This window comes from Simochromis diagramma, unplaced genomic scaffold (genome assembly GCF_900408965.1).
Source record: "Simochromis diagramma unplaced genomic scaffold, fSimDia1.1 OVJJ01000753.1, whole genome shotgun sequence".
NCBI classification, from domain to species: domain Eukaryota; kingdom Metazoa; phylum Chordata; class Actinopteri; order Cichliformes; family Cichlidae; genus Simochromis; species Simochromis diagramma.
This window is the reverse complement of record NW_024387523.1, coordinates 11,369,209-11,397,035: the sequence shown is the minus strand read 5'-3', so window position 1 is coordinate 11,397,035 and position 27,827 is coordinate 11,369,209. Positions and strand designations below refer to the sequence as shown.

At 39.2% G+C, this 27,827-nt stretch overlaps 1 protein-coding gene across 1 annotated transcript; it reads right to left on the bottom strand.

Moving 5' to 3' along the window:
* Positions 1 to 396: 396 nt before the first annotated feature.
* Positions 397 to 25,923, bottom strand: triqk (triple QxxK/R motif containing). Its single transcript, XM_040021105.1, has 4 exons — positions 25,755 to 25,923; positions 20,210 to 20,284; positions 9,730 to 9,815; positions 397 to 2,199 (listed from the first exon to the last, which is right to left on the bottom strand). Exons 2-4 carry the CDS (start codon positions 20,268 to 20,270, stop codon positions 2,092 to 2,094), a joined length of 255 nt encoding a protein of 84 aa, XP_039877039.1. The 5' UTR covers positions 20,271 to 20,284; positions 25,755 to 25,923; the 3' UTR covers positions 397 to 2,091.
* Between the last annotated feature and the right edge of the window lie 1,904 nt (positions 25,924 to 27,827).

The following is a 27,827-nucleotide window of genomic DNA, read 5'->3' as shown; positions in this document are numbered from 1 at the left end:
TATTTTGATCTTATTTAAATTAATAAATGCAATTACAATCACCTTCCTACAGCAATAAAAGCCTCTGGGGTGGTCTGTACTTAACCTTATATACCACCGCTTTTTGTTGTGTAGGTAGGAGGTGACATTGATGGTAGGTAGAAATGTGAAATTTTATTTATGAAATAGTCTGTAACCGTAAATGTACAAATGCATACAATAAGATAACAAAGGATAGTGATCATTCATGCTATGGTAATAGCTCTTGTATTTCCACATGATATCATTTGTTTTTTAAAGATTGTGGTTAATATATCACGGATATCGTCGATAAACATATTACACCCTAAAATTACATACGAAAAACTCCAACAAAAGCAGAAAGATAATTCATGTCACAAAGAATCACACGATTGATTCATTTAAAAAAAGCACACTTTAAGATGTTTATTTAACAGATGTACTCGACAACAGAACAAACCACCATACTGTTATGAAAAAAGATCTTTCCAAACACAGGTCTGAATACACGGGTTGGGCAGCGAGATCCTTTCTATTGTGCTGATGTCAAGGCTCTTGTAGTTGGTAATGGTGACCTTTCAGATAACAGGTGTCATGTATGAAGGTCTATTAGACCCGGCTATCTATTGTTACACATGTGGGAGGCTCATGGTGTTGGGGGAGGGAGCTCGGACGTATCAAGGCGAGATAAAAGCCTCCGAGTGAGGGCGCGGGTGCATGCTCATCATAATGGTTTCTTTGACATGTGGTCTTTTACTAGAGGTCAGAAGGTCATGGGAGAAAAGGCAAAAACTGAAAGCTCAAAATCTATCTCACATTTCAGGAATCATATCAGCAGCAGACATGACTCGTCCCTCCCCAGAGGGTTTCTGAAATACAAACATGCTGGAATAAACTTAAAGCACTGATATGTATTTGGTATTGGTCTTGTATGCATTATGCAAAACTTCATTTTCTATAAAAACCTTATAGATGACAGTATTGCTCTTTCTGCGCAAAAAAATCAGAAAAATACAATTTTAAACCAAAAGAATTCCATTAAACTTATATGAAGATAATAAAAAGCTACTGACTCTGTGCTTCTGCTAACAAATGATCTCTCAAACAGTGGAAGCACTTGAACTGAAATGATTGCAGCGTGCAGGCCTCGGGCACAAAGAGTGAAGCAGTAGAAAAAAGAAGCATTGACAGTCCTTCATACCCCTTTCTATACAGACATATCACATTTTACAGAATACAATGCACACAAGATGGAATGAAAATAGTGTTGTTGTTTTTTATAAGGAAAAAAGACGCAGGCTCGTGTCACGTCAGCCATTAATTATCTCCACAATTTACATTCAATCTGATGAACCCAATCATATTTGTGTGCTTACCCTGAGGATGTCTGCCTCCACAACGTAAGTCGGGCAACGTGTTATTCTGTATTCTGCACACAAGTTCAATCAGGACAAGGGCTTTGTGGATTCTAATCTCACACTTTGTGATCTCCAGATATCCAGGAGGAGAGGTTTGTGCACTGGAATGTGAGGCGAGTGTTTGTCTCGATGTGACGAGAGCTTCGGCGGGAGATTTACATTTTTCTATTAGCGGTGAAAACAGTGGGACGTGACTCTGCTGAATATGACTAACGAAGCTTAGTCTCCACTGTGGGTCGGATCAGTTGTGTAAAAGGATGCTAACTTTCTTTACAGAAGGTAGATGTCAAGCAGGAGGTCACCGTCGTTTAAATACTTTACTCTAGTTGGCTTAAATTCACCACATTTAAAAAAAAAAAAAAAAAAGTTTTACATTGGGGATTCATTAGATTGAAAAAATTCATTGCAGAAAGAAAGATTAAGAGAAATATTTCTGTGTTTGATCAATTCCAAAACCTTTATCTTAAAAAAAACCCCTGAAACTTGTGTGATATGCAGTAATGTGTCTTTTCATAGTGTGTTCACAGTCTGCACGTCACCAACGAAATGTGGGGAAAAAACCCGAACAAAAGCCCCCAAAAAACTACGAAACTAAACGGTAGTTTGCGTTAACCAATTCGCCCATGTGCATAAAGCAGAGAAGCCAAGTATTCGGTCCACTGTCCACCTCCTATTAATCCACGTCCACGTCCAGGTTAATCTCGGTGCTCAGGTTAAGGTAGAAGAAGGCGTACACGCAGAGCACGAAGAACAGGATTGCCGCGATGACCAGGAACGCATCCTGAGGAGAAAGCAAAGGTTTAAAAATATATTCAAAATGTTCTTGTGAGCATTTATTTATTTTTCTGCCCAAATCCCGAGTCTGTCTTTACACTCATGAATGTCTGCTTTGTTTGAATGTCATTGCAGTGTTTCATAATTGTTGTGCTTATTTATTTGTGTTATGTCTGTATTTGCCAAGTCTCTAATGCCTTTCTTTTCATCTAAATTCACCGCATGTGAATAAAGATTTGTTGTTTTCTTTGCTTGTTTTGAAAACCACAAAATAAATATTTAAACTCTCGCTCACAGTTCTACTGATGTGCATAAAAGGGCAAATCTAACTACAGCAATTACATTTTAGTTTCAGATATTAAACTGGGAGGGAAAAAAATTGCTACAGAGGAGCAAACAAAGCTATTATCATCATCTGTGTATGTCATAATAATATATGAATTTGTATCTGTTTTCATATTTAAACCAGAAACGTAAACTGGAAGCAGTTGAAAATCCTCCACAGCTTCACATTAACAGTGTCAAACAGCTTCTTCTTTTATTTTTTAAATTTGAATTTTGTGTTGTTATACACGGTGTGGACACGCTAGCCCTGCAGAAAATATGCTAACAAAATATTTCTATAAAAACATTTGAAATCGTAAAAGAACTGTACCAATAGAAATCACTTCTCATAATTAGGTAATACCACTAATGTGAAACACTACTTACTTTATAAAAAAAAATAAAAAATCCAATCCACTATGTATTTTTATTACAATGTACATTTTACTCCAGTATTTAAGCAATCGAGCTAGAAAAACTTAAGAATACATAATAACTCGTAAAATAATAAGTAACTATTTTATATATGATCACAACTTAAAACAAAACTTGGTTTAGGGGACTGATGATTAGGGCTGGACAATATGGAAAAAAACCACATTTTTTTAGGACAAACTCTTTACCTCAACTAATCAAACTATTAGCTTGTAATCAGTTGTTGTCGTTGTTGACAGCTCGTCAGCTGTCCTGTGACGGGAGGGTCTCATGTCTAATCTGCTGACAGTAACTGTCACTGTCAATATCAGGACTAAATACGCATGTTTATTCACTTTTGCATGGGTTAAAGACCTGACTTCAATTCAGGAGAGGAGTTAGAAATGAGGGAGGAGAGAAAGGACTGATGGAGGAGGAGAAAGAGATAATGAGAAAGAGTTGAATGGTCATATACAGTTTTTTAAAAAAAAAAAAAAAAAAAAAAAAAAAGAAGCTTATATGTGATTTTTAAAGTACCATATAAAGTGTACTATGCTTGTGGCCAGTTTCTAGCCACATACATAAAACACGATTAGGCAGAACTGCGGTGTCCATCCATCTCAGCCACTGTATTCAAGATAACTGGGCAACACTGTGCCACTCACTCCTATGAATTTTCAATGGATTAACTGTAAGTTTATGAGACTGCATCAATTGATGAAAGACCCAATAACATACCAATGGGATATATACTCATAAGTACAAATTTTTTTTCTGTTAAACAAACTCAAACTAAATTACTTATCGCCCTACTGGGGCGACCGTGGCTCAAGAGTTGGCAGTTCGTTTTGTAATCAGAAGGTTGCCGGTTCAAGCCCCGGCTCCGACAGTCTCGGTCGTTGTGTCCTTGGGCAAGACATTTCACCCGTTGCCTACTGGTGGTGGTCAGAGGGCCCGGTGGCGCCAGTGTCCGGCAGCCTCGCCTCTGTCAGTGCGCCCCAGGGCAGCTGTGGCTACAATGTAGCTTGCCATCACCAGTGTGTGAATGGGTGGATGACTGAATGCGTAAAGCGCTTTGGGGTCCTTAGGGACTAGTAAAGCGCTATACAAATACAGCCCCTTTACCATTTCTTCCACCAAAGATCACATTTTGCCTCTCTCTCTCTCTCTCTCACTCACTCACTCACACTTATGGAGGTGCAAAGAGTACCAGGCACAATATGTAATAATTAGGTGCTGGTAGGTAAAATTGAAGCAACATCTATGGAAAAAAAGAAAAAAAAAACAACAAAAAAAAACCACATTGCAGCATCACATTTCAGAAGCCGGGTACCAAGTGGCTGCAGTATTTAAAAAAAATAAATAAATAAAAATCTATTTGCAGTCAGGCTCCACTTTCACTTTTTTCCTCCCTCCATTTTTACTGATAAGTTAAACTTTCTTCTACAAAATGGCCTATTTTTTTTTTTTTTTTTTTAGATTTTCTATTGGTTAATTGTCAAACAAATTGAGGCTTTCCAAAGGAGTGGTATTCAACTTGAAAATGGGAATTAGGAGCGCTTGTTCATTATGTGGTGCTCACACGATTACAATCTTCATCAGCTGGAGTTTCATTAGGGGCACTCAGAGTATTGAACAATGCCAGTTATTCTTTATCAAGAGAACTCATTAGCAGCAAACTTTCTAATCAACACTGGAGAGCTTGGAGAGCTTTAAAAGAGCACAGAGTACAGTCTGATTGGAGGTTATTCAAAAAGAAATATTTGAGTGTGGAAATGAGTTTTAAATTACAAACTGGGCCACAACAACAAAGGTGACGTGGCAAGTGTTACAAAAAAACCCTTAAATCTTTGCAAATGTTAATAAATTCAGTTTTCCATTTATAGATTTATAAAAAGACTTCAGGGAAAACTAAATTTAACAAAATCCACCTGTTCATGAAAGAGGCTGATGCAAGGTTAGAGACGGGCATAAAGCACTAAAAAAGAAAATAAGATAAGCTTAGTCATCCTAAAAGACACTTTTAAAAAATTGAAACAACAAAACTATATGACAATCTGATAAAACATCAGTTCAACGATTCCCTTATACTGCACATACACACATGGCAGACTACAAAAATCAGTCAATGAGCCAAACTGCAGAGAGAAAATGATAGAAAAATAAATAAATAATAAAAAAAAGGGAGTGAGAATGAAATAGAAAACAAGTGAGAGATAAAGCTCGGCACAAATGAGGGGTGGTGGGGGGCTAATAATAATTCCTCTCTGACGAAGGCGATGGGGGTGACAATTAAAAGGCGTCACAGCATCCACAGCTATCTGTGTACATGTTGTAGTGCCTAGTCATCAGCAGCATTGGTCTTCATTAGCCTCAGCCCACATTTATCTGAATCCCAGCAGCCTCCAAACAGCTTAAAGTCCTAGCTTAATTGGAAAACTTTTAAATTTCATGCACTTTAGTTTCATATATTAACCGCCAGGCTTCCACCGCTTGATTTACTTTTCTATTTTGCTTAGGCCTCGGAGAAAAGAGAACTGTTATCAAATCACCGAGGCTTGATTGTTTTCTGCTTTTTCGTGTGTTCTGTGGCAGTTTGAAAAAAAAAGAAAAAGAAGCACAACAAAGAGAAGCGTTTGTAATTCTGTCGAGAATATCACAAAGAAAACATTGTGTTTCTGACATAGGTAAGCATTTTATTGAATTGCTGGAGACACACACAAAAAAAATTACAATTCAGGTTTCTCCCCCTTCTTTGCATCAGGTTTCAGAGATAAAGAGAACAGCTGGTTACAGTGACTTGTCTATAAAAACAAGCTGGAGGGGTTTCAGTGAAAACACTCGAGTTGGAGAAAGCACCTGCATTTGATTGAGATCATTGTTTTCGAGAAGAGTAGCCCACTGCGTTGACTCTTGCCTTGTTTCACAAATACATTTATGTGCTCCCCTCCATACACACACACACACACACACACACACACACACACTCAGACACTAACACTCAGCCTCTCTGCCCACATTTTGATGGAGACCTCTGGATGGGGCCCAAACACATCATCATCTTCATCGTGTGGTTCTCTCAGCACTGGCGGCAGCTGCAGCACACTCGGCATGCTGGGAGCCTAGTCCCCGTCACCCTGGCGACAAGCCATAGCTCAGCAGACATCCCCTCATCTGGTCCGACTTTTATTCTCCTCCTGGGTTTGTTTGTGCACGTACACGTGTGTGTACGTCTGTTTGTATGTTCCCATGTGCTAAGCAGGTTAGAGTCGGTGTGTCTGGGGCTGTATGTGGGTGGCAGCTTGTGAGAGCCACACAACCGTCGGTGCATTTGGAGCACAGTTAGTAAGCAGGTCTCATCCATACCAGCCACAGCAACAAACAATCAACCATTAAAGTGTTACGTTTTCTGACCGATTACATTGAAATTTCTAGTTAATTTTTGTAAATATATTAGTTTCCTTTGTTGAGCAATCGATTCTCCATCACTACCAGAATAGATTCTCCTGCCTTCAGACCACATTCACTCTGTTGCAAAGCTGCAAATCTATTGATAATTTTGCTGAATTTAATCACGTCATCTATTAGAGTAAAAACAAAACAAAACAAACAAAAAAAAATAAATAAAAATAGATGCTTACCACAGCGTCCAAGGGTCCAGAGGGGTGGAAAGCTACAGAGTTAAGGTTAGTGAAGGATGCTGAGCCTAAAGCCAGTTTTAAAGGTCACAAAGGTAGCTCTCTCTTCCAGATTGCCATGGTAACTCATGGTGTTGCACACATAAGCTGCTCTGGATGTAGTTCAGAGCTGTGGTTTAAAAAAGGGCTGCAAGCGTCACACTTTCACCCATCCTTTTTCTGACAATGTGCTCTGAGTGTGATGCAGATGTTCAGCAGAGGGAATATGTTTTATTTATGTAAAATGGTGAGCCACAAGTTGCTAACATGACTGAACGAAGCCGTGCAGTGACGTTGCAGCAGACTACATCACATGCATTCAATTCAGCGATGCAGGAAAATAATGATGTTTTATACTTGGTGCTTATTTGCTTTAAAAAAAAAAAAAAAAAAAAAAAAGGCAGATATGGTAACTATGAATAAATTTCACTTTAATTTGGCCAAAGAGTAAATTGATTACAACATCTCTGCTATTACATCCCCATGCTGAAATGGAAACAAGTTTAAAGTTTAAAAGCTCGAATATGCCACTGTCATGTTAGAAATAAACAGCAGCACCATTAAATAGAACAAAAGGCCACAAAGCTCCCAACACAACCTTGAGCTTTTCTCTAACAGCACTGATTCGGGCATTTCACTAATTACTGCTTCAGTTACTCGAATCTGCCCCGTTAAAACAAAAGTTGGAGCTTCTTGACGTGAGTTATAGTTGTACGAACATAAGAAATGCCAAATACTGTATAGAAAAATAGGATGTAATTTCAAAAACACTCTAAAACAACTCAAGATATGAAGCTGTATCCATGGTTCAAATCCTCACCTGCGTCCTGACCCACCTGCTCCTGTCACAAAGAGGCAAAAATGTCCAAAAAACTAATACTTGTGGATCTATAGGATCTCGCTCGCCACACAGCACACATTCACAAATGACAGATGGAAGATACCCATCATTATCTGTCGTCTCCATCCTCTGCCAATTCCATAAGAAACCCCACCCCACCCACTCTACCACAACTTCCTAGGCTCAGCGGCTAAATAAGACTGAGGGAAAACAGTGCAGAACTGAACAGAAGGCTAGTGTGCCAATTAGACAAGGCAGCAGGCTCGTTTCCTCTGCTGCAAGATAATGTGCTGGAGCTACTTTGAAGGCGCTGCTTCTTCTCTAGGCAACCTGAGGAGAGGCTGCAGACCGCACTTCCTGCCAGTTTCTCCCTCTCTGCTGTCATTACCACATACCATCCACTCTTTGGAAGAGCCAAAGACTTGTGTTCTGGCAACAAGTCGTTACTTCCGTAAACACACTGTGACTCAACCTGTGTATAAGGACCTGCATGGATACAGCAGGTGGCTGGTTTTTGGGTTGTTTTTCCTTTTTTTTTTTTTTTTTTTTTTTTAAAAAGCAACCCAGACAACTCAGCACTATGGTGGGAACAGAAGTTCTCCTTCTCTCACTTTCTCCTCCACAGTGTCTCCATCCTTTCTCTCTGCCAACTCATCCAGACTGCCCCGTTACCAGGACAGCCCCGAGACAGCCTGCCCTGGCAGCTGTCAGATTCTCTGTGCCCGCATGTCTGTTGGCCCTTCTGAGGTGCCAGCTGCATCTGAGAGCAGCATCTCAACCAGGAATATGGAGAAGAGAAGAGAAGAGAAGAGAAGAGAAGAGAAGCAGACAACATGCCCCAACATCCAAACCAGCCCTAAAAATTCCAGCCAAATCTTTGCTGTCAACCAAAGGTTCAGAGAGAGAGAGAGAGAGAGTGAGGGAGGCTTTCTACTGTCATCAGAGAGCTGTGTAAAAATCACTTCTTCAACTTCATATCACGCTAAAAGGACCTGATGGGAAAGCAAGCGTGACCAAATATCCATTACATTTGGGCTGAATTTCAATCGAACTCGGGGCCAAGAGGTCTAAGACAGTTTAATATCCTCGTCCCAGAGGTATTTTTAATCCAACCTCTGAAAATTCCACTCATCTTGGGCATGAAAAACATGAATTATTCATGACCAATATCAATATTTCAAGATATGGACTAATCTAATTGGATTAAAGACGTGTTTAATGAGGCCCTGCATGTCTAAGAGATGCATATTTTAAAACCTGACCATTTCACCCAGTGTTTAATCCTCATTGTGATTTGTTCATCTCTGCTCACTTCGTAGCAACTGAGGCTTAATCAGGAAGTGAAACATTTTGGCTTTTAATGTCCTGTAAGCAGAACTTGTCAGTGTAACAAAGGACAATAAGTGTTCAAGGACTAATACTGAATGTTACTGTAATGACGTCTTTCAATTGAGTTTCACTAAAAAATAAAGTTATAAAAGTTCCTCTCAGGGAATCTGTGATTTCAATCATCTTCTTCTCTTGGCTGCTCCCTTTAGGGGGCGCCACAGCAGATCATCTGCCTCCATCTCGCCCTGATGCTAGCATCCTCTTCTGTCACACCAACCCTCTGCAGGGCCACTCATATCCCAAAATGTTCTTTTTGGTCTTCCTCTTTTCTTCTTGTTCCATCTTCAGCATCCTTTGGCCAATAGATCCATGTTCCCTCCTCTCTACACGTCTCAGCCTTGCCCGTCATTGGCTCCAAATCTCTTGACCTCCTTTTACTTTAGCATTACCTGCTCTATCCATTTCATCTTCTTTCATCTGCATACTGTATTTTCCTCTTTTCACCCACCTTCCTGTTGCCCCTCCTTTGCCATTGAAAGGATAAGACCACCTTTGTGTTTTATATCTCCTCTTTTTGTTAAAGAAAAGCACTATTTTACACACAATCTATGAAGGACACTAGCATACCTTCTTTAGCAAAGCAGCAGGGATCTTAAAAGAATAGAACAGCACATAATTATGTGAAGATCTAGTATGGATCATTATATTCCCTGAAGACCTAGAGTAACTTCTTTCAATAAGACAGTGTGAAGAGTCTGGAATAAATAATATAAATATAAAAACTTAATACAAAAAGGAGCATGGGAAAAGTTGGCTAGCAGATCTTGTACATAGATAAGCAGAACCACAATTGTACCAGGACAGACATTTAAGTGTGGATATACATATATACAAACTGTAGAATACATATAGATAAAGGCTGCAGTAGTCCTAAACAGAAACCAAGTCTCACCCTGAATCCAGAGGAATTCTTCTTCGCTTCAGCTTTCAGCCGTGTTGCTTTCAAAACCGACTTTGTCTTTTTGTAGTCTTGCTTACCTAAAACACATGAAATAGATAAAAAGAAATTAAATGAAGTACACAAATAAATGACCAAGATTGACTGATATTGAGTGACAGGTTTCATTTACTGTTGCCAAACAACCAAAGAGACCAGAGAGTTTTTGTGTAGAAGTGTATTACTCTGGGAACATTGTGAGGAATCTGGCTTAAGGTGACTGCACTCACCATTTTGTATTTGTAGTGACCAAATGGTTTTTATATAATTCATAAATGCTGGTTGTACTCTGGTCTTTATTCTACAGAATAGGGAGGTTGCTGAATGGAAATATAACAGTTAAATGTGAGTTTCTCTCTATGTATTCATGTGCTCAAAAATGGGTGGTGAGAAAGTGAGAAATAAATTGTGCACTACTGAAATTTCTCAAATAAACATATACACGCCTCACGCAGTCTACAAAACACGCGGTTCACCTGTGCTTACTTGACTTCCCGTAGGCTAAATTCTCAAGGGTGAGTCCTGTGGGCAAACTGGCCACCCGGCAAAAAGTATGTGTGTGTGTGTGTGTGTGTGTGTGTGTGTGTGTGTGTGTGTGTGTGTGTGTGTCAGCTGGTTGTCTTGGTCTAATTAGAAACAACACACAGCAGGAAAAGGAACTTTGCTAACAATAGGGTGGAAAGGCAACAGCTTGCTGAACAGTGTGTGTGTGTGTGTGTGTGTGTGTGTGTGTGTGTGTGTGTTCAAGTTGTGCAATTTCCTCTTTTTTTTTTTAAAAAAAAACTATTCTTTCTTCAAACTTATGGTTAAATCTAGATTTGATTAATGGTAAGATGAGTGTGGTGCTTGAAGTTAACTATGAAGTTTTCATGATTTAAACTTGATTGTACTTCATTAGAAAAACAGGGATGTTACATAGTACAGACTGAGACCAAGTCAGCCTGGTGGTTTTTCCTCTTCCAATTAATCCTTGTTTACAATAGCGAATAGGAAGAGAGACTGGAAGATGTATTTTGGAGAGGGTTTGAGAGGGAAAAGCTGAAATAAGCTAGTGGGAAAACAGGTGTAGGTGCGTGTGCGTGTGTGTGTAGAGCTGATTTCCACTCAATAAGGTGTCACTCTTACGGCCCAGTCACAGAGGAAAAGAGGAAATGACCATTAGCCTTATGTTAAGCATTTCACCTGCTTTTCAATAATCTTGCTCCCCCTGCATCTTTTTTCCAAGATCTGATATTCACTTCCCATCTCTCCGCGCTCTCTTTTATCCCCCCCCTCCTCCATTCCTCCTGGTCCTGAACCCTTCGTTCACCTCCCACTGACTCTGTGGAGGGCTAATAGAAATGGGGAGTGTGTTGCCAGGAGCAAACAGCGAGCTAGTGGGAATTCATTACGGGGGGCACTGAATGTCTCCTCCACTTGTCAGAAAGTGGAGAGGGGAAAATTTGATTGGAGGGCACCTCAGGTTGCTCACTATTCACATAACCGTTGCAAAGATTTTCACACTGTAAATGGCATGATGTGAGCATGGACGGGGTTTAAATTTCAATGCTAGATATATATATTGGTTGAAGACATAACCATCTGGTAACAATTAGTACTTAACTGAGGCCAAATCCACCAAGCAAGGTAATATGTAGAGTAGTGTATATGCTAGAGAATCACCTCAGTGTGTGTATATGGTATTCTAATGCTGCTGTGTTACACTGGTATACCTCCTGTAGCTACAGGAGGTACACCAGCAGCTTTCTCTTGTGGTTTGTTTGTGTGGGTTTGGAGCCTGCACAATCTACACGCGCGTGCCTGATGATATTGCACTAGGCTTATGAGTACTCCTATTTGTCATCACCGTTTCCACTGCTTCACCAGCGCCGGAGACATTTTCTGTCACCAATTATCTACCTGCATTGAGCTACAAGCAATCCTCCCATCCCTCCCTGCCTCAGCCTGCCACCCTGAAAAGCCATCACTGTTCTCCTGTACAGCAACAACAATGACACGTCTCAGAGGAACATTAACCCCTGTAAAATGGCCTAGGGCACCTGCTGGGATGGCTTCCCTGATCGTGCCTTTCACTGAAGTCATCGCCGAAGAGACAGAGAGGAAAAGTGAAAGTGGCCTTCTCCCCCCCACCGCTTAAAGCAAAGTTCAGATTCTTCTTGCTTGTTTGTCATCAGGTTACCTATAAATGGAGTCTGATGAAGACGGCTGTGAAATTAGTTTTTATCTTGAGCCATTATTCTGTTTAGCATAATGAGACAGGTAGGGGGTATTAGCTAAAATTAGTCACATGTGATTGTGCACTCAAGGGAAAGAGAGGGGAGGTATGTGATTTGTGTCATACAAATTGGCCATTAAAATGAAGATAGAAGAGTGGTGAGTGATGATAAGAAACTTTACTATTTATTTTAAGTTTCTAATGCATACAATGGAATCCAACAGCCTGAGCCTCCTAAATGCTTCTATTTTAGAAAACAAATACAGATCCAATTCGAACATCCTGTATTACAGCTGGCAAAATGAGCTTAACAATTTTGGTGAAATTTTTAGTTGTGATAAAAAAAAATTTAATTTCATGAATATCTTATTCAGTAATCGCCGTTTGCATTAATGACAGCGCTCAAGCTGAACTCCACAAGTCTGCATAAAGATGAGACATGTTATCAAAAATGGAGACAATGCCCCGAATAGTTTACTACGATATTCAGCACTCCTTGGTCTTCGAGCATCATCGCAAGGATGTAGCTCAAAGGATGTTACGTGCCTCTGAACAGTGGGTTGCTACTTGTTTTGGTGTAGGTGTTTAGTTCAAGCTATCTGCCATTACACTGTGTTGACACGCTGCACTGACAGTCTCTAGGCTGATTATCGTCTCACACCTTTCTGTTACTGCTGTGAATCTTAAAGTTTAAGTCATCGTTAAATTCTTCAGTTGTCCACACAAACATTTTGATGTCTTAAGCCATGCCAAGTGTTTGCTTTTGTTTCCTCCTTTCTGTGAAGCGGTTTGGAGACACTACCCATCCTCTGATGAGATAGTCTTCCTGCTACAGACTGAAATAACGTGTTCTTTATTTAGAAAATGCAGCTGTTTCTAACAAAGCTCGATGCCCTGAACCTCGTGATCATATGGTTTTTCTTTCAGTCTCCCTGGTAATGTTCGGAATAGGGCTGACTGAGTTTTCGCAAAGCATTTGAGAGCCATTTGAAACCTTCACTCCAGTCATGATGTGATGCTAATAATACCCCTCTTTGCTTAGAATAGCAATTTGATTGCTGACACTTTCTCTTTGCAAGGAGATCATTTTTCCCCACTATCACAATGAAGGTAGTAACCAAATCGAAACTGCACAGCCACATTTGTAACAGGTGTGCAACGGCAGGATGTTCATTTACGTCAAGCCTCTAGTGAGTAGATTCAATTCATCTCCTTTTATATGCAACAAACCCTTAGACAACCATGTCTACTTTTAGATTTCTGGTTGCAAGTTCAAGACTGAATTGTTCACAACTGGTGAGACCACCTTAAGTCTTTCATATAATTAACTAAGTACATACTCCATTTATTTAAGTATTGTATATGGGTGTTGGGGGGGGGGAGACATTCTAAGCCTATGTAAGCAAACCTTGAGCCACTATTGGAGCACACTGCAATAGGTGGTCCCCAACTATCTACGTGACCTTTATAAAAAAAAAAAGTCTCTTGCTCTGTTCAACTTCCCCTTACCTCCTTTGTTATTTAGAAATGGAATAGAATGAGAAACATGGGGATCATTTTGTGAATAAATTATTTCCTACTTTGGAGCAACTGAGAAATGAAAGCCTATCATGAACTAGTATAGTTCAGCTGCTTTTATTCGAGTCATGCATCCTCCTATATATAAAAACAAAAAACAAAATATATATTATTCTCAGTCATATCTAAATTTATTCCAGTGTCAGAAAGTATTAAAAATCAAGTACTATACCATTGCAACGAGCTCCATTATGAACCCAGTATACCCCACAGTTCATCTAATGCCATGTCTTCATTTAACCTCCTAAGACCCAAACTCTTCCACGACATGGATGTTTAATTTCTTTTTGATATTTGGCCATATTGGGGCCCGATGAATGTAAAAACAAAGAATTACCAGATTTTTTTTTTTACCTAATTTTTTTTTAAGAAAAATGAGAGCCACAAATGAGGATATTCATTTAAAATTTTGATAGAACAGTAGCAGTATAAAGTCCTCGTAAGTGGATATCAGGCCCATGTAGAGCAAAAGTGAGTATTTTGGTCTAAATAACCCAAAATGTGATGTCCACATATGTGGACGGCAGGTCCTAGGAGGATAAACCATGAGCAAGAAGCACATTAGCAAAGCGGCAGCAGCTCCAAACTTCTGCCTGTGTCAGACAGAGCACAGCAAAAAAGCCAACGCAAAGGAAAAAACAGACTTAAAGTATAAGAATATGGTTCAGAGCACACATATGGACTTACAGTACCACTGTACTCATTTAGTAGACAGGCATGAGGATGACTACTGAAAAACTTGCAGCAATATTCAGTTTAATTGCAAGCACGACTAGGTACACCTGTTCACCTGCTTGTTAACACGAATTACCCATCGGTCAGTAGCATGGCAACAAGTTTAGACATGTAGACATGGTCAAAACAACCTGCTGAAGTTCAAACTGAGCATCAGAATGGGGAAGAAATGTGATGTAAGTGACTTTGGCATGGTCATTAGTGCCAGATGGGCGGGTCAGAGTGTTTCAGAAACTGCTGATCTACTGGGGTTTTCCTAGTCAACCATCCCTAAGGATTACAAAGAATGGTCCAAAAAAGAGAAAATATGCACTAAGCAGCAGCTCTCTGGGTAAAAATGCCCTGTAGATGCCAGAGGTGAGAGGAGAATGGAAAGAGTGCTTTAAGCTGATAGGAGGGCAATATTAATTTAAATTACCACTCACTAAAACAATGATTTGCAGAAGAGAATCTCTGACCGGACAACATGCCAAACCTTGAAGCAGATGGGCTATAGCAGCAGACAGCAATAGTCACTCTTGTCAGCTGAGAACAGGAAACTGAGCACAGTGGTACAGTGGTTAATGTTGCTGCTTCACAATAAGAAGGTCCTGGGTTTGAATGCACTGGCTGGGTGTTTTTCTGAGGATTTTGCATGTTCTCCCTGTGTTGTGTGGGTGTTCAGGTCTCAGCATATCCCAGCTTCATCTCACAGTCCAACTTTCAATCCTGAAACTGGCCACTGGTGTGAATGTGAGCATGACTTTAATGGATGTAGCTATATGACCCAAAACAAGGGCAGCTCTGAAGTAACCACCAATTCATTATTAAACTGATAGATGATATAACACCAGGTTGCTTTAAAGCCAATATATGTAAAATCATTTACTGCCTACAGCACACAGCTATCGCTAAGCCAAAATGACCACAAACAGGGACATGAGTATGTTCAGAGGAAAAAACTAAAATAAACTAAAATGCCTGGAGATTTCTGTGGGTGACTGTTTGTGTTTATGGGGACTAACCGTCCCACATACTGCATCCAACACAGGCAGAGTAATTTTGACAGACAGCCCTGTCTAGTAGTTTCTGAGTGCCCTGGGACAATTCGGGAAACACACCGACAGCGTGTTTGACAGTTTTCATGCTTTGCTTCCGCGTCTATCTGGCATTGCAGCCATATAGTCAGTGACCACATGGTGCGGATCGCTGACATCTGCCAGGATGAGTGGTAGAACCTGAGAACTGATGCCAGACTCTTGGGGTATACTGAGCCCTTTTTCGCTTACTGGAAGAGAAAGGAAGCGAAATAATAAATAATAAATAATAAAGGGAGATTATCCATGATATAACGCCAAGAGATAACTGGTACACCTTGTCGATCTACTGCGCTGTCCTATCTACAGATAGGAGTGAAGTATTTCACCTGTAAGAAGCAGTATATCATGGGTGTTATCTTTTATTTGCATGTAAAATGGTAACTTGTAAAGCTATTGGCTTCCAGCTTGACATTTTGTATTTAAAATTGTGGGTGTCTTTATCTATGTGGACAATTTTCCCTAGTTTTCAACAAGCATTAAGGATCATTGTGACTGAACACTTGTACTTACATGTAAGAATGCTACAGCTTTATCTATCCTAAGGGCATTCAATTACAACAGGTTTAATAATGTTATTAAAAAAGAGAGTGTCAACAGTAGCTATTTGATGGCCATCTGCCATGACAAAAGCACTCCAGCAGAGATGATGGTACAGCTCAACAACCAGCCTGGACTACCGCCGATGTGCCATGAATAAGCTACCTATTACGATTTCAAATTACCATGTGTGGCCCATTCCAGCTCTGAGGAGAACAAGCCCCATGCTCCATTTCAAGACTTCATTTTTCTCCATCTTTTCCCCCCACGCTCTGTTTTTCACCTTTGCTGTTAAACAGTGGTTCAGTGAAATTGCCTGATGGCCGTCCTTTTCAAACAGAAGGAAAATGGTAGAAATTGAGGGGTTGGAGGAAGGCGGCGGGAGAGATGGGACCAAAGTGTGTTACACATTTCTGAAGTGATAAGATGTGCTCAGAAAGAAAACACTAAATGGGGGAAAGGAAAAAAAAAAAATGGACTCGTGGGAGAGGATGTGACGGCGGGAGATGAGCTTGTTATGTTATGTCTGTCTCTCATTTGTTGAACCTATCAGGTTTTGCATAATGGCAGACAGTTAAGGGATATCTTCAGGCTAAATAATTCTATTCTTCTGTCCCAGTATGAAAACATATACAACAGCAATCCCTCTCCTTTATAAGCTGGTGGTGTAAAAAGCTTTCACATGCCTGAGGAAAATAAAATAAAATAAAAAACACAATTGGACTTACAGTGCCATCTTTTTTCTTTAACAATAATAACAAAAAGAAAGAAGGATAAACGTGACATAACTTTAGAAATGGAAATATGAACCGACCAAACATTTTGCTTTAAAACTCATGAGAGCACCACGAGTCCTGTTAACACAAAATTAACGCCAGAAAATACAAAACGTGGAAAAAATGTGAGGATGTGAATCACCACAGGCAAAAGAAATAACCTGTACTTAAAGCTGGAATGAAGGTGTTTAGAACAATGCCATTACTGTCACAGTAACGTCACCGTAGTTTACAGCTTTTTAAATAAATATATAGCATCTCCATGTACTCTGACTTCCTCCCACAGTCCAAAGACATGCAGTTAGTGGGGATAGGTCCACTGGAAACTTGAAATTGCCCATAAGTGTGAATGCGGGTATGAATGTGAGTGCGAATGGTTGTCTATGTCTATGCGTTAGCCCTGCGACAGACTGACGATCTGTCCAGGGTGTAACCTGTGTCTCGCCTTAAGACAGCTGGCACGGGATCCAGCATCCTCCCAGCTTAGAACAGGAAAGTGAGGGTATTATTCACACAGGCTCACAAACATTGGACAACAACAAAAACTGTAAAAACATTGCCTGGTCTGATGAGTCTGCTGCCACTTTGAATGGTAGGATCAAAATTTGGTACAAACAACATAAAAGAGATTTATCCTGGCTTCTAGTAATGGTCTAGGCCATAGGTGTCAAACTCTGGCCCGCGGGCCAAATTTGGCCCGTAGCCTAAATACATTTGGCCCGCGAAGCCATACCAAATTACTATTAGAGCTGACCTACTGGTATTATACAGCTTATTTATTATATATATATATATATATATATTGTTTAGTATCAAGCTTTGCTTGTTCCATATTCAGTTTTTTAAGAAAAACTTGTTTGAGTCCATAAGAAAAGATTCATTCTCACATCTGGAGGAAGATTTTTTTTTTCAATAAATATTAATGTTAGCCCGCGACTTTGTTCCAAATTTGAATTTTGGCCCACTGTGTATTTGAGTTTGACACCACTGGTCTAGGCTGAGGGTGGTGGTTTAATGGTGTGGGAATACTTCTGGCTCATTCTGGTCACTTTAGCACCAATTTGGCAGAATTTAAACACCACAGCCTGCCTACTGTTGGTTACCACATTTATCCCTTTGTGACCACAGTGCCCCTATCTTCTGGTGGCTACATCCAGCAGTATAACACTCAATGTGACAAAGCTCAGAACATAACAAAAATGGTACTCAAACAGCCTCCGTAGTCACCAGATCTCAAGCCAACAGAGTACCTTTGAGTTTGGGGGGGAACCCCAGAATACCATCTTGGATGTGCAGCTCTACAGCAACTGTGTAACAGATCCGCAGTAATTGTGTGATACAATCATGCCAAAATCTGAAGACAAAAGGGGTCCAACCTGGTACTATCAATGTGTATCTATTGAAGTAATCGTATTTAACTACTAACTAAACAAAAGAACGCAAGAAAAGGACATGCACATTTGTGTAGCCAGATGTTGTTGCCACATCTCTTGGACTGGGATTCAAGTCACCAAGTTAAATATTCTTTCCTTGAATGTACTGTAGCATCAGATTTTTAGATTCCCACAGTCATGGAGATCCAAATAAATCTCAGACATCGTGTTAGTTTTGTAACTGCACTGTGCCATCACTCTACCACCTTGTAAAAGGACAAATCATCAGTCATTAGATGTCAATTCTTCAAGGCTAAAACCAGATCTTTCATGAAAAGTTCATTTGCATGACTTTTGTGTCTTACAAGACTACTGTGTCACATTTCATGTTAACAAAATGGGAGTCCCGGGATTTAAAGTAAAACCTTTAAGCCTGCAAAGCCAACAGAGCTTCCCTTTGTATCCAAGTCTGTCAGCTGCCCACAATTATCCAGCTTTGCCACTGGCGACCTTTTGGCTTTGCTCTACACGAGAAAAACAAAAACAAAAAGATATGATAGGTGCACTGATCTTTAAGAAACCACAGCTGGCACGCTAAAGTTGGCTGAGCCTTTGATTGATTCCAATCATATTGCCTTAGTTGGCCCTTTGTGAAGACAGGGGAATGAAGGGGGAAGTAAATACTACATGATTAGAAAGCCAATAAACCTGACAAAACAGCTTCTGACAAGATGGTCTTTAAGCAACATATTCACTGTCACCTGAGACGCTGCTTTTTCATGACCAAGTGGAATTATTTGCACAGTTTGCATAATGGCTGTGAATTTGGTTGAATTTTCTTTTTACTCTAGTGCAAACCAGACACACTTCCAACGCTGTGCAAAGAGATGATGCATAATCCTACACTGACAAATGTGAGAACGGCCACCAAATACTTCCCAGTAACATATTATTATTATTATTATTATATGTGATTTCTTAAATGTGGAATGTCAGCTTGATTTTTTATAATGCAGCATTAATTACGTGTGCATTCCTACACTGGCACAATCAACCAATCAGTGAGGATTATGTCTCAAATGGAATTCGACCACAAGTAGATAAATACAAACTACCAAAAAAGCATCACAAAATAATTACCAGTAGCCTTGTTTTAATTATTAGTTAATATATTGGTAGAATTTTGCTGAAACTATCAGCCATATGTTATATACGCTGCTATAGAGAATTTATGACAATGGAGAAAAACAGTTTGTTGGATGAGTTTTCACCATAGACAGTATGAAGATAGATACAGCGATCATAACATCACCCATCGGTTAATGAAGTCTTATTATGAAGCTTTTTAGCTGCTATAGTCTTGGCATTTTAAAAACGAATGTGATGACCAAGGGGTGGATTGGGCTACAAAGCACTCTTGTCAATCACAACTGCATAAAATCACCTGTAAAATGTTTATGAGATCAGGTCTGAGAGCAGTTTTCCAATAGATTTCTATTGGATTAGAAGTCTTTTTGGCCCCCAGTAGAAGTAGCGCATGTATAAAGCACTGTTGCATTTGCTTCTCTTTTTAGACCTAGATGCTAGATCTATGTTTTGCACTGTGTATGATTTCCACACAGTTCAAACATGTCAGGTCAACTAGCAATAACTAAAAGTTTTCAGAACAGGTCCACAAAATTCAAAAACCACTCAAGTTCCTCTTCTTGTACAACTATGGATAGTTTTCAGTGATCAGTGGAATGTTGAATGCATTTCTCAAAGGGGCTAGATTTTAATTTTCAGGAAGCAGACAAAGTTGCAGGTTGTGTTGATGCCAGTGGGTTCAAGCCTAAAACTTATGGGCTTTAAGCTGTTTAAGATTGGTTTCTCTAAAATTTCTTTGTTACTATACAAGTCTGCTTTGACTATCTCACTAGGGGACCAATTCACAACACGCAATCAGATGAATGTTGAAAAAACAAAAAATGACTGCCTGAGAACACTACCTTAAAATAAGAGATGAGACGAACTTCGAACATAAAGCTTTTTATGGACCAGTTTTTATTTTTATTTTTTTTCCCCAAATACACCTTGTGCGTTATTTCATTTAATTACATTTGATTGATTTGCTGTTGCCGAGCAGCAGTACAGATGACTCACCAATCTGCTTTCTGTATTGATCAACCGGTAATTTGGTTGCACTGGCATCTTTCTTCCCCATCCTCCGTCCTCAACCTGACAGAAAATGAGAATAAAAAACATTGAGACAATTTCACAGTTAAGTCTCCACATTACTCACGATTGTTTGCAACTATACTGCAGCTCCACTCCTTCTGTAGCTGGGGATAATTTATGAAATCTGCAGGAAGGATTCAAGTTAATACACAATCACATATACCGCACAAAGTAGTCAATTTTGATCAGGCAGATGGTTTATCTTTCACATACATCTGCTACACGTAATTAAATTAATTCTCACCACCTACCATGGGTGTTACGCTCTCGGTATGTGCACTTCCTACCCATCTCATTTAGCCTAGCACCATTTTCCTTCACACCATGAGTTCTCTTTGATTACATTGACAGCTCAGAGGTAAGATATAAAGACAGAGAGCTATGAATAATATAAATAGTATCCTTAGGATGTAATTGTACAAGTGAGTGACTACACTTGGGGTATGGAATAAATATGAACATAAAAGCACTGCACAGCAGGGATAGCAAAGACGTACTGGTCAAAGGAAGAAGACTTATGAATAAGAAAACAAAAGTGCTGCACGGTTTGATTTGATATGGTTCTCTCTTCTATTTGGCTTGTTTCAATAAATGAACCTTCTTCAAGTTTAAGAAATATAATAGAACAAGGGGCACTGGTAACATGCCAGATAATGATTAGACAGTTGGCTGTTGTAGTCAGTAAATTGCACTTGCAGATTACACAGTAAAAGACATCCCTATAAACATATAGAGTCATAATAAGTAAGTCATTTTCCGTTTCACCTGTGTAAAGAGGCGTCCATACAGGAAGTGGCGTGCTGAACAAAAGGCTAAATATCACTCCCATCACTAGAGAATTCCTGAACTATTGTGAGACTCTTTTGGTTCTGTACGTCACCTCAATGGACTAAAATAAAGCAAACAAGATGTGAGTGAAGAATAGCTGCCAATCAAGAAGTTTAATGAAGAAAAATTCCCCATTAACCATTTAGGTATAATCAGCCATTTTTAACAGAGTCCTTTTATTTTGCAGTGAAATGAAAAAATCTAATCAATAAGCAGTTTCATGGTCAGGTGTGTTATGTTATTTCATGACAAATGAAAGTGTTGAATTGGCATTCTGTAGCTGTAGGTCTCAATATGACGTCCAAAAATATTGATCAGAAAACCAGATGTGTCAGCGGAACTAGAAACTTTAGGACAAGGCAAATCAACACAACAACAAAGCAACACTAAAGGGCCAGACATGATGATGTGATGATATGAGATTCCTTTCTTTGGTGGAAAAAGAACCACTTCACAACATCTAACCAAGTCAAGAGCACTCTCATAGAGGTAAGTGTATCATTGTCAGCATCTGCAATCAAGGGACTCATTCATGAATGTAAATGAACTCAAGACCACTGGTGCAACTCAGGAGGAAGAAAGTTCAGATAAACGTGAAAACAGAAAGAAAAATGGCTGTGGATGAGGAAACGTTGACGGAAGTGATGATATCTGAGATCCACAGGCCAGACATGCAAAGGAAAACACTTAAATTCAATGATATGAGATTTCTTGCTCCAAACCTGGTGGGATAGCATTTTACAGTCCAGCTGGAGAATGTTGCTTTTGTGATGCGTTTGAAGTCAGAGCTTTAAAACGGCAGAGTAAGTTACCTGACTTGAATTTTGTCGGCTTAGTCTGTGAAACAGATTAAGGTACTTAATAAAGACAAAACTAAAGGCAGAAACACCCACAAAGAAGCAGAAACTAATGGTGGCTGGGGTAAAGGCTTGCCTCGCAAAGCTTCTCAAGACAGGTGACCCTCATGGGTACCACACAAAGGATTCTCTTTATAATTATGTTTGCTTGTCCCATAATGTTTAAGCCTGAAAAAAACTGAGTCTTGATTTTGATTAATTAATTTTAAACCCAATTTAGTTGATTATAGAAGCTAGTTTAAGTATATCAAGTATTTTAACCGTAACCATTCACTGGTTATGGTATTTGGAGATGGCAAGGTTGTTTTTCTGTGCACCTATAATAAAAACAATAAAACAATACTTGAAAGATTTTATGATGTTTAACACAAATAACTAATAAATAAATAAATAATCAAATGAATACAAATGTGTGTCAATTACAAAAAGTACACTACTGGCATATAAATTTAAATGGTATACATTCAAGTGACAAGAACTACACTACAATCAAATTAAATTAATTTAATTGGCTATATAAAGTTGGAATATTACAATACAAAGTTGGAAGATTACAGATGCCATTAGATGTGTTACTGGGGTTTTATCCTATATAAAAATACCATTATAATGTCTTTGATCTACTATAACTGTTGATTTTTTTTTAAAAAATGCCTTATGGCCAAAAGATAATCTAAATAAGAGAAATGAATATGAAGCCAGCATCTAAGCCCACGTAATGCTTTTCTTTACAAAACTTAGGACTGCCTGTTTGTTGCATCAATCCAAAACGCTTGTTTCTCCTGCTCTAAATTCCAGACAGACTCTCTCACAACACACTGCATCAATCAATATTGTAGCCCTTTGTTTAAAATAGTGGGAAAAGTAAGAGTGAATCTAGGGACACGTACGTGTGGTTGCTGATGATACAGAAATGTCCGTCCTGTTCTCTGGGCAAAAGATTTGAGGTGAAAAGATTTACAACTACCCACATTAGACACATAATACCAGCTACCAAATCCTGCTACTCTAACAATAAATGATTATAATAATAAAAAAAAAAAAAAAAGAGAAAGAAAGAAAATGTTCAAGTGTGGTAAAAAGAAACATTTGTATGCAGGTGTGCACATAAGAGGAAGAGTTAGGTGAATAGGAAAAAGTATCTATGTGTATCCAAGAGGAACAAGAGTGGTGGAGAATCTAGAGCTGCAGCTGGGGAATAGAGGAGAGAGACTGAATTAGCATGTTCAAGGAGCGTGGCTGGCTGCCTGTGCTGACTGATACCTTCTCAGGGGAGACTGCAGCTGCCTTGGGAAACCAGAATTTTACCTTACATTAAAAACACTGTTTTCAGCTACATTTCAAACACTCTTAGTGGCAGCATAGAACAAGGATGTATGCACAGCTATTGTTCTCCAGCAGCTGGAAACCAGAGTCAGCAAATAAAAGCAAGTCAGAGAAAGACAAAAGGAGGAGAGGAACCTGTCCAAATGAAAATAAAATGTTAACAGTTGGAGGCTCTCAGAGCTACTGCTATGCAGTATTATTCATTAGCATCACAATAATATACCTAAATTGGAGTCATCAACGTTTGAACAGATACATTTGAGTATATTTTGCATCTGCATCAGTGGAACATAGCAAAGCAGCATGCTGCAGCTAGTGACAGGTGCATTGTTGGAGTTGATACTATAATACATCCCTGTCCATTTTTTCACCTTATAGTCATAGATGACAAGGCGAATAATACATTCCTGTCATTAACAGTGTTAACTGTAATCTCACTTTACTAGAAACCTGAAGTAAATCTGGATTTTTTATAATTTTTTTTATTTTTTTGAAACTAAAGCATTTTACAACAGCCATTTCCCTGAAAGACAGTCTTCAACCCCAGTAGAGTAAAAACTACAAGTCAAGGTTTTACTTGCCATGCACAGGTTAGACGAGTGTCATTCAAGAAAATGCTTACAAATGAGTACATATGAACTGAACCAAAAGAAACAAACGGTTGTATTAAGTATCTGTACAAAAGATTTGTCTTTATCTTGCTCACATTGCCCTCATAATGTTTAAATAAGTATACCAGCCTGTCTGTAAATTTAGCATTTAAGATGATTCACAACCGTAGGCTCTAGCAGGTGAAGGAATTTGTGAAAGAGCCAGAAAATCATTAATGTCAATGTGCTGTAGGATTCATTGAGTAATTATATGGTGATGTCAATCTGGAGAAATTGTTTCCAAGTGCAAAAGTACAGCAAATGTGAAGAAAAAGGGTTTCTTTAGGGTTTACAGATAAAGGTCTGAAAAAGGAAATATCCAGCTCTCTGGTGACAGGAGAATGGCTAGACTCCAGTGAGCTGATAGGAAGGCAACGTAATTCAAATAGCTACTTATTGCAAGCAATAGATGCAGAAGAGCGTCTCCAGACACGCAACATGTAGTGAAAGCAGAAGGGCAACAGCAGCAGAAGACAGATGATCTGATATCCTCGTGTCGGTGTTGTTCCCACATCATCATAATAAATGTTGTTCCAGGTTCAACATTGCAACAACACCAACACGAGGATATCAGATCGTCCGCAGAGGACCACACCAGGTGCCCCTAGGTGTCAGCTAAGAAAGTGAGGCTACAATTTGCTCAGGCTTTGATAGTGGTGGTGAAATGATGTGGAGGATATTTTCTTGGCACACTTTCGGTGCCTTAATACCAACTGAGCCTCAATTAAACACCACAAACTTTCCTAAGTTGTTGCTGCTGTCCGTTCCTTTATGACTACAGTGCACCAGTCTTCTGATGGCTGCTTCCAGCAGAATAACACACCATGTCACAAAGCTCACATCATCTCAAACTGGTTCCTTGAATATAATAATGACTTCACTGTGCTCCAATTATCTCAATTCCAAAAAGTGCCTTTGCAATGTGGTGGAACAGGAAGATGACAAAACCTCTGAGGAATGTTTTCAGTAACTTGTTGAATCTATGCTTCAGATGATTTAGGCAACTCTGAAGGCAAAAGAAAAACCTCATATTAGCAAAGCATACCGGAGTATAGCATTGCATATTAAGCTCAAGTTGCTCCAGGTGACCCAGATTAGTCTGAAAAATTATGTATTCTCGGTAAACTTCAAATTAACATCTTTTCTTTGTACCATTCATGCTGGTGCCACAGTCTGACTCCCAAGCACATGAACGAAGCAAAGTCAGAAGAACAACTTCCCAATCTGGAAAATGTGACCAGTCTAAATGCACGTGAATGTACAAATAGTGTTAGCAAAGGGTCATGCTAAATAGGGCCCCAGTGCCTCACAAAAACAAATAAATAAATGTTGATAAAATTCAGCACTTCAAAGTTAAATATTTTCACAGATTAGCAGCTATTTTCTAAGCTGTATGTGTTTGGAAAGAAATCATTGAAAGTCTTTACCACCAGTATCCATTCAGACAAAGCAAAACCATGATTATTTAGTCTGAATGTTTTTATGTTTGCTGGAACTGATAGGTCAACTTTGTTTCTTCAGTTTATTCTCCCCTCACTGACATCAACAGCGTAAACAAAAATAAGGTCAAATGTAAAAAGGCAGATTTATGATATGCTTGCGCAACAATGCTTGATGCTTGTTGACATTTATTATATCCTTCTATTTCTCAACAACGTCAAAATCCCCAGTAAGTCTTGACTATTAACAGAACACCCATTTAATGTTTCTGAAAGCCCTTTAATGTGTGTGTAAAGACTCCAAAACACCGCAGTAAGTAGAGACGTGCAAGAAGCAGTGTTCATTCATTGCACTGACGGCGATACTTACACTGTGAACGCGTCGACGAGAAGAAGTTTACGATATGCACGGCTGCTTTACGTGAACCCGCAGGACGACCGATTTCACCAATTTTATTTATTGGACTTTGATCTAAATTTCTCCGAAATGCCAACACATCACTTCTTCCGCGGACAGTTCCTGTTTTGCTCGGCAACGTCGATGACAGGCAGCCTTTTCATCCAATGAAACAAGAGTATCTTTCGTTTTGACCAATAGTGGGGCGCCGGGTGGGACGCTAAGACAAAAACACTGGAGTAGCATGTGACGGGTTGATAGCCGGACACTCCCAAGCGGATCCTTTTCTCCTCAAAACTTTTTAACCAGGGTCACCAAAATGGTATTTATTTCTTCAGTGTTTCAGAAAAAAACAGTTTTAGATGTTGCTGCTATGCACAAAACACAAAAATAGCCCATCAGGCATATGACTTTATAACAGTGCTACATCATTATGGACTAAACTGTCAATAATATCAGGTAGCAAAAACTACGAGAACTATTTGCTAATTAAAACATGAGTAATAATGTACAAATATAACGATTTTTTTAATGTTTTACATTAAATGAAAAACGAGCAGATTTTTATGATACTCCCAAAGAGATTTATCTCTCCTTCTGGGACAGAACTGGGGAGCTTTTGCCTGTTAGACATGTGTGTAAACCACTACACTATGGAGCCACATAAAATACTCAGATTATTACATACAAGAAATGCGGACAACTTCACAATATTGTTTCTTTTACTTTAAAACCAAAAAGGTCACTGAGAATGCTCTAATCAGTTTTGATAAGACGTACACTGAGAAATAGGAGCCAGGGTTCAGAATCTTCCATCACTGCAAAATAAGATGATCACACAGACCTGTCTGCACATCACATGCAAGGATGCGTTCACCCTTGGTTATCCCAAACAGTTAAATGTTATTTAAAGTAACAAAGACATGTGCTGTGTTAATTAAATAGTCATGTTCATTTAATTTGTTGTCCTTAAGTTATTCTTGCAGAATATTACCAATGCCATTGTGATCATTGTGGAAAACAATAGCTCTGTTCTGTCACAATTAAAGGAAGCAACAGCCAACCTCATCAAAGATGAGGCAATCTTACTCCACCATGTTCACTTCTCTTTTATCAGTCTTTGTTTTTAACAGTTTTTCCTTGTTTACTGTGTAGAGTTTTATTTCCCCCTAATTGCATTCAGCCTCATTGCTGCCTGGGGCTTAGTGCAGATTATGGGTAGACTTGCCACCGCTTGTAACTTATTGAAGTTTAAAATGATTTTCTGCTCTCCCATGGGCATGCCATTTGCATGCAGCACAGCAGTAACTAATAGATGTAATCTGTCTATAATGTGTCTGTATTACGCTTTACTTCACATGAAGCTGCCATTCATAGGGAGCACTTAAACACTGCCCCTTGATTGAGAAACAATCGTTTGAGTGGCATTTGTCAGTGATGGTATTTTCTTTTTATGAGGAGCAATATTGCTGAGGAAACAGGATATTTTCCATGTATGTTCATGGAAAATGCTTTTCTAAAAATAAAACTGAAGTTATGTGAACTATCTAAGGCAAGTACTTTGATTTCAGACCATATGCTGTAAATACATAAAGTCATGCATATTTGCCAAAAATGTTAGACCTGTTAACAAATAGCCTCAATAAGAAGCCTGAAACTATTGTTTTAATATGGCCATCAAAAGCAGCATGAGTGCAGTTAATGCAGAGCTCAAATGTTCTCTTGTTATTCTAAATGTGTGTGATTAATTTCTCCCGTTGAGTGAAACAAACCAACGTGCTGTGCCTGTCACTCTGATAGATATGGAAAGCATTAGCATCTACTGCTGCTGAGAATGAAAACTAGGTAGGATGGATTTGCCTGATGAACAGCTTCAGCGTGTGGCCTGTACACGGAAATGTATGGATAACTCTTGAAAGGAGATGAGAGGATTTCCCTCAGGATCTGTTACAGAGAGGTGAAATATTTCACCAGTGATTGAAGACTTGTTAAATGAAATTGAGTTTCAGCTGTACAAATGTCTGCAAAGTGACCGCGCTGCAGAGG